This window comes from Bombus fervidus, chromosome 6, assembly GCF_041682495.2.
Source record: "Bombus fervidus isolate BK054 chromosome 6, iyBomFerv1, whole genome shotgun sequence".
NCBI lineage: Eukaryota > Metazoa > Arthropoda > Insecta > Hymenoptera > Apidae > Bombus > Bombus fervidus.
Window position 1 is genome coordinate 14423719 of NC_091522.1, and position 8598 is coordinate 14432316.

Below are 8598 nucleotides of genomic sequence, written 5' to 3' on the forward strand. Positions count from 1 at the left end.
TACAAAAACGCTTTTAGGATTTTGATGATTTTTACAAAACATGTAAATGTATATGTAACAACGTGTTAAAAAAACAAACAAAAAAGATACGACAATTCATTTAACATATGTATAAAAAAAGGTGCAATAAATAGAAAATTAATAATGTTCATGTGTAAATTTTGAATATACAAAATTTTAGAATATCTTAGAATATTACATAAAATTTAGCAATTTTACCCAATATTCAACTTCACATGGAATCAATTTACTTGAATAAATAACAATAATAATAATTTAAAAATTTGGAAATGTTAATAAATGTGTTTGTACTTTGCATTCGTAATTGTATTTTTAAATACCGAAATCGTTTTTTACATACGGTAATTTTCATTGTATTATTGTAGGTTCACATAAATTATTTAACGCATGAAGTAGAAATTGCAGTGGAAATGAATGGAACAATTGTAGATAAAGATCTGTTACATACAGGAAATATATTTGTAATAATTTCGCACTTTGCACTTTACTTTTAACTGTCTTCAAAAAAAAAAAAATAATATTTAACTAGAGAAATTTAATAAAAATGCAAGATTTTAATGCATTTCATATTCTATTTTATTATTTTCTAATCCTTTAATCCCCTATACCAAATACTTACAATTGCTATGATAGGTGATAAATATTTTTTAATCGTGATACATGTTAAAAATGAATTTCTTTATACATTGATGTGAAGAATTGAGAAAGTCTAATGTACACTCATGACGATGACTTGGTTTATGTTTCTTTCGCTTTATTACTCTCAAAACCCGGCGCGTTTTTTCGTTGCAATTTGATTTTTTTTGCTTTTTCGAAATGTATCGAAGCATTTCGGGAAGGCGAAATTATTCATTATCAGAATGTATATAAATACTATAGAACTGTGCTGGCTCGGTTAGCTGGGGCTTGGATTCGTAAACGAGAGAGATCCATAGGTTCGAATCCGAGTCCCAGTCGATTTTCAACCAGCACACCTGCAACTCGATTTATTCTTAGTTGTATTATACTTATTTTTAATGCTGTTTCTGGTGGTTCGAAAAAACACTTAAAAGTAAAATTCGAAGGACAGAATCACCATAAATATATCATCCATGTATGCAATGTATTTTTATCTATAATTGTAGTAATACTATGAATATGTATGGAATACTATGGGATGAAAGCTCGTACAGTCATCGTAACAGGTTCTCTACATACTGCACAAGTTGTCATGCCAGGAGCACATTTTACACAAGCAACCATATGTCCACATGGTAAAAATACCACTCCTAATTCTCCGTTATAACAGATTTTGCACATTCTTGCATCATCAGTAGGTTTGGTATTTTGTGTTTTTATATTTGATGGATTTTTTGCTGGCTCGGATTCCAAACTCCTTTTTATGGGTTCTGTATTGCTTGCAATACCACAAATATCATTATTTTGAGAACTTGATCCTGGATTGCTTTCTATCTCTTCTTTCCTTTCTACTTCTACACTTGTAGGTTGTACTTTCTTAATAAAACTGGGTAGATTCATCTGCATTGTTTCCTGAAATAAATACAATATCCAAGTATGTAATCCAGTTATCAATTACTTATTATGCACATGGCATAAAATATGCAATTAAGGATATAGATTTGTGTACTTACTTCTTTAGAAGGTGGAGATATATGCTGGCCTGTTATTTTATTTACATAATCTTGCCCTTGCACGATTAATAAATAACAGCATTTAGAAAACCACTTTGCGTGTTGCTCCCAAGGATCATCTTCTGGTTCCCAATCTTTCAAACCACCTCCACAGTGGTAACACAAGGTTTGGTCACCTTTTCCAGTATAAAAAAAGCCTGCGTCGGCTAATTGTTCTTTTGTTTGTGGCATAGATTTAGGCCATGTTAAAAATGTGTGTAACCTAGCATCATAACTAGCATATTCTGGATGTACTGGTCCCTTAGTCCTTCCCAGTCCTAAACAGCCAAGTTTAGCTGTGTTTGGTAGTTGTACTTCCATTGAAAAATTATGGTCATCGGGACCAGATGTAGGTCGATATTCTAAACCATAAGGACTACATACATCCCTACTTCTTGGTCTTGGTGGTATCACTGTACCAGGATCTACTCCAATGGGTACATTACCACAGTTCAGTTTACGAATAAATCTACATCTTGCAGACCATCTTTGATGATCGACCATGGGTATATCACCTTCTACCCATTTACATATTTCAACTTCACATTCGAAACATTTCACTTTGTCACTTTCACCCGTATAATAAAATCCTGCAGCTGCAAGCTTTTCAGGTTCAATGTATGTTACAGGCCAATTTTCAAAACTCTGAAGTCTTGCTGCTTCAAAACGGTAATCAATATTATCTGCTTCATCATGACATATATCAGGTGTTACAGAAACTGATGGTGTTAAATGTGCATTTCCTGAAGATTTTAAGTTTGTATCACTTCCCAAGTCTCTGTGTTTGATTATACCAATCATTTTATTTGAATTATTGTTAAAAATGTCTTCAAACCTATTAAAAAAATTGCAACTGTTGTATAAAATATTAATTGTAAATATACTTTTATTAAAATATTATTGACCTGCAATTATTTTTTCTACTCTAAGTATCTTTCATAGCATCAATTTCATTTTATTAATAAAAATAAGTAAAGTTAACTTACAATTATATATAATAAAATTGTGCAACATATGGAATATGCATATTTAAATATATACTGCGTTGAATGTACGATCGTATTATATATTTATGGGACATACCACCCGCATTTGATAAGAAAGAGGGAAGGGGAAGGACTCTAAACTTGTTAGATGATTACAATGCCGTTATGATTCGTGAATGACGGAGTATCATGGACTTTTCTCAGTACATAACGTTGAAATGACGCAGCCTACGTATCGCACACAAACGAAAACTTCCGAGAATCTCTCTCTCTCTCTCTCTCTCTCTCGATTCTTAGAGTTTACACAGGCTCATACTCTGTTCACCGCCCTGTGCAACGTTGCCGCTTGTATGGCCCGTATTTCAACTTCTCTTGTTGCATTACACCACTGTATGCTCATGAGAATGAAATGCATCGACAAGGGCGTAGCAACTGACATTTTATATTATTTAATACTATAATTTGATGTTACAAAATCTTACTAAATTTATTGGTCAACTACAAACACCTAAACACTTCATGCTACTTTTTATTTTAATGTTTTTATATAAAACTGAAAATATGTAATAAATACTATATATATATATAATATATATTTTAATACGTACGAAGATCATTTATTAAATCTTAGTTAAAGAAAATTAAGAACCTTCCACAAATGAGGTTATAAGTTTTTGACTTTTAATTTAATAATAATGTTGTGATACTATTAGGAAAAGTTGTAGTTTATACAGATCACTAAACCGGTTTGTTAAATTGTATACTAGAAATCTGTAATGGACTTTTTCTTCTTCTTTTCAGAACGCATACTTTTCTAATGTTCCCGTTTAAAAGAAACGTAGTACCGATGCTAATGTCGAAAAATTTTACAATAACTAAAACATGTTTATACGATATAAAATACATATACACATAATAAAAAATGATACAGTTACTAACAACTTATCTAACTTTGAAACAAACTTTTTCAAACAGTATATATTTTTTAATGTTCGTATCTCTCTCATGAAAGATTAATAAAATTTGATATAATTAAAATCAGAAAAAAGTAATTAATTGATTAATTAACTTTTATATTCCGTCTCTAAAGTAAGGAAAATATTTTAACAATACGTAAACAAGAAAGAGAGAAATATAAAATATATACATCGCGGAATTAAATCTTAAAGTTACACTGAACTTTCACATCTGTTTCATTTTATGACATTTGGCAACAGCGTAATCAAGAGTAGGAAAGGGAGAAGTGGGAGAACACAACGGAAGTTGGTATGCAAGAAAGATAGCCTCAACCAAACATAACTCATTATCTTCTTACAGCAAAAGTTAAAAATTGTTTTTTCAAAATTAAAGTGATTGTACAAATTACTATATATTTATGCTATTTAGAGCACATTTTGATATTTAAAATATTTAATCGAAAGATACAATTTCTGTATAATTTATGTAAATTCCATAAACTTGTGTACATTATTAACAATTTGAGTCCATGAAATTATTTCACTAACATGTTTCATATTTTCACTAACAAATAAAGAAATGTTTTCAGTTAATTTTTTCTCGAAAAATGTTATATCTGTACGATTGGTAAAATAAAAATACATTACATATATAACATACCAATATCAGACGTCCTGACTTCGACAAGTCGCCAAATGTTCGAAAAACACTGTTATCGACGTTATCATACAAAACTCGTCCATTCACTCATACCTTTTGCGTGCCTGACACTGAACGTGGCAAAACTTCTGTTTCTACCTCCCACTTACCCTACCCTACCACATAACCCTACCACGATCCTACTCAAGCAACTAATTATCGATGCTGCGCATGCGCGTGCAGCACCACGCAAAGAATCTACCTATACCTAAAGCGGACAACACATTTGTCATTAGTCATTTAGCGCAAAATTTAAATGGAGCTTCGAATCTCATCTTTCTATTATTATTAATTTCCTAGCAGAAGTTTATATACATGATTATAGTCGTATTTCGTAACATACTTAACGTATCTATCTAACTTCAATTCAGTTCTTTTTTCAGCTTACTCAATTTTAAGTTTAAGTAAAGTTAAAGATAATTACGCTTTATTCATTCATAAACATTATCTTCCACCTGAAAATATAATGCTTCTATCTAGAGGAATTAGAAAGAGTACATACATATATGTATCATTCGTGCAGCGTTTTCGCGGAAACCTACATCGCGTAGCGTAGAAATACAAAGTACGATTAATGAAATATTTCACACGAGCGTGAAATTTTCTTCTTAAATTCTATGCGTTCCAAGCTGTAGAGATGTATTGCGTTTCTTTTATTTGTGAAAAAATGTAATTCCTTAAAGAAGATATCATTTCTCCTCCCATTAATTCATAAATTCACGTACACCTAAGTACAACTTTTGGACTCTGTATTTTATCTTTTTCTTTTTCGTAAGTATTTCTATATAATTTGGGATTCCGGCGCTATTGCTTATGTGCATACCAGCGAGATTGTTATTTAAGATTACGATGTAGCGGGTCTCCATTGTGGGCCAACTAAAGAAATGTCACTACTGATAACAACAGATGATAAATATTTGAATTAATTTTGAAGCAATTCAAAGTTTTTTAATAATACGAAAATGCAAATTGCTTTGAGTATAATTAGGATATAATTTCAAAATTATCATAACTTCTAAATGTAATACAATCTTATTTCATTTATTTGATCCGATACTACTCAAATATGTATACTTGAGAAATGTATCATTCTGTTCTCCTACCAGTTGAGACAATGAGTCAGTTTTTATGAGCCTAAAATAATCCTATGACTAGCGTATTTTATGACCCTAATAATCCCAATCGATAGAACGATATAAAAAATCGGACCCAAAAATGTGACCTGAAATAATATCTGGAAAACAATAACACCCAAGAAAATAATTTGGGTCTATATCGCATATCAAAGAATTAAAGTACTTAATCATGTATACAATCTATAAAGCCTGCAGTTTTCTACTCCGGACATCTTTTAATATTTTATTTTCTATATGACGGTATTCAATTTTTCCATGTGATAGTTTTCATTTTTAACATTATATTGCACTGTTTTATACGTAATTCTTCCAACCATCATCTGCTATCACTACGTTGCATCCAATGAAACCTCGAATATCTTACTATATATAATTTCACATTTACATTTATTTTTATTTTTTTTTATTTCGTTGTTTGTACCAATGAATTGACTATATTTCCGACGAACAATCTAATCTTAGTATTCCAACAATTAAATAGGTCTAATACCGAAAGTCAAGCGATATAATCAATTCTATACAATTAAGCAAGAATTCTTCTGAGAACGATTAGTCAATTTCTCTATCTATTGATAAACACAAGCCGAGTTCTATATTCAAAGAATAGAATTGTACTCTAAAGCTATCTTTCAATAAAGAATCAGATACTCGTAAATCGAATCTCAATATTTTCTACCATGATCCAATTTTGCAATATAATATAAGAAGACACGGCAGCACACGGCAATACATGTACATATATATTGCATCTTTAGTGCAATTTTTTATTTATTATATCTTTCATACTTTTATTATCATTAAAATAAATATGTATTAGTAAACATACTAATATAATCTTTTAAGTAAAAGAATATACATACATCTAAAAAACATAATGAAGAGGTTTCAAACGATAAATATAAATATATGATCGAATGTTTTAATATCGAATGTCCTTAGGAAACAACAATGAAGTTCTTCCTTAAGCCCTGTAGTTCTCACTCAACTTGATTTAACTGAAGCGTAATAATAATAATGAAGTTCGTAGAAAAAGCACCGATCAATCTACTACGTTTTCTTTGTATGTATATTTTTAGTTGCATATTAATCCAGTGCGTAAATTTCTTGGAAATATTTCTTAAAATAACAATTTGATAAAATCAATACATATGTACATATACCTATCTTTTTAAATATCGTCAAGCTTAAACTTTTTTTTATTTACATTTCAGCATTTATATGACTTCTGCAGAATTATATATATGAAATTTTTTTCTCTGGTATTTTTAGCATTTTTATATTTAATACAAATTTAATGTTTTTAGAAATATAATATTATCTGTTATAGAATTATTATAACGAAATATATTAAAGATATTATTTTATATACGTACTTTGCATCGGGAAATACACAGTTAATAACATCAGTTTTACAATAACAACTAGTGAGGTATTAGTAACAAGGAGTATTTATAGTATTAAATAATCTAAGATAGCTTATCTCAGTTTTAAATTACATTGAAAATGTACTGATTAAAGTTATTTTCTAAAAACGAGATATTTTATTTTTAATGTGTAAATAATACACTGATATAAAATTAATATAAAATGATAAATATATTACTATACATTTTTTATTATCGCAACTGGAAAATTTCATATATTATATATAATGTAACATTTACCCTCTCAATTAAAAATGTTGTATGATTAGAATAGACATATTGTAAAATTATATGATAATGTTCTATTCAGGAATATTACAAGCCAAACCTGGAAGAACCATATACCGAAGGCATTAATTAAAAGGTACCCGCACATACTCTCTATAAACACTCCAGATCATTAGTCGGATTTTTACAATGGACATTTTTCCACATTTTTTTTTTTTTTGTAATGGTGGCTAATTGTTTCATATAACAATTTCCATTTTTAGCTTTGTACTTTTCTTTTTTCACATAAAATTTATAACTCTTATTACTAAGTTGAAATCTATATCTATTTTTTTTCTTCTGAATTTTTCTTCTTCTAAGGAGGAGGCAATCTTATTTCAACATCCGAATGAAACAATCTAATTCCTTCAAGCAAACAAGTCTAATTCCGAAATTTATCGTTAAACTAGTCGAGTGTTATAATTAACACGTTGAATACCACACTAGTTTTACAGAGATTGCCCGTGGCGCCACGATGAATTTTTTATATTATACAGTACATATAATGTTGAAATATTACCTACAAGACATATGATGTTACGGTGTATAATCACCATTAATGAATTTATCTCACTGAGGTCATCGGTGGCCTCCCGTGACGCTGAAATGCGATTTTGCGCTATTCACTTATTCTTTGCGATTATCATATTGTTTCTTCGTGTTGTTAAATAACTATTCTATGTTCTTAGGTCCCAGGACCGATCAAAAACCATAATCCACCCCTCGGTCAAGATTGTCATCTATCTTTATTAATATATAATTTATTCAGACCCGCAATGATCCTAAAGAACCGTTACAAGATTTAACATTGTTTACTTTACTGTCAAGACCCTTAATTACCATCAAACATCTTTCAAATCAAAACATTCCTTGGGGTTATTGTTCATTCAACTAAAACACGAAAAGCAGGTTCCCAACGGGTTCGGCAGCCACTGGTGGGGGGCGCACATAATAGATCTATTTTCCATGTATAAATGGAATTATTTTTATATGTTTTATACTGCATTAATTTTGTCATACCATTGTAGTAACGCTGATAATAATAACAAATTTATAACTATTGACATTTGCTGTATTTCTACTAATCTTAGCGCGCCGATCATCGGTGATCCCCACAGCGCCACGGCCAAGTTGAATACCGGTTACCGGTAACCCCTGTGGCATTCAACGTGTTAAAAAATGGAATTTGTACTAAGGAGTTATCTTCAAATCTCGTAAACCAAATCTTAAACATCGTAAAACAAATCGTAAACCTGGTAACATAATGCAACACAACCCAATACACTACAAACAATATTAAATTCATTTCGTTCAGAGTACATAATTAAAATTAATATCGACTACATATGAAGATATAAAATTTTATTTGCTTGGGTAAACATTATCTATATTATCATTGTAATATTTAATATTATATGTTTATTAATTATTGAAACCA

General features: G+C 29.9%; 1 protein-coding gene across 5 annotated transcripts; it reads right to left on the reverse strand.

The window, feature by feature from the left end:
• Positions 1-828: 828 nt before the first annotated feature.
• On the reverse strand, positions 829-6923 carry LOC139988229 (death-associated inhibitor of apoptosis 1). Of its 5 annotated transcripts, none has more exons than XM_072005389.1 (3): positions 6843-6923; positions 1653-2526; positions 829-1551 (listed from the first exon to the last, which is right to left on the reverse strand). In XM_072005389.1, the coding sequence occupies exons 2-3, from the start codon at positions 2490-2492 to the stop codon at positions 1171-1173; spliced, it is 1221 nt and encodes a 406-aa protein (XP_071861490.1). In that variant the 5' UTR covers positions 2493-2526; positions 6843-6923; the 3' UTR covers positions 829-1170. The 5 variants fall into 5 exon arrangements, with proteins under 5 accessions (XP_071861490.1, XP_071861492.1, XP_071861486.1 ...); XM_072005391.1 differs by having other exon boundaries at positions 1653-2434; positions 6843-6864; XM_072005385.1 differs by lacking the exon at positions 6843-6923 and adding an exon at positions 4295-4453.
• Between the last annotated feature and the right edge of the window lie 1675 nt (positions 6924-8598).

Bases quoted from the DNA above. Each gene is read 5' to 3' on its own strand.
- LOC139988229 (XM_072005389.1), bottom strand. From the start codon at position 2,492: ATGATTGGTATAATCAAACACAGAGACTTGGGAAGTGATACAAACTTA. The intron at 1,552-1,652 runs GTAAGTACACAA...TATTTATTTCAG, and splicing joins TATCTCCACCTTCTAAAGAA to GAAACAATGCAGATGAATCT.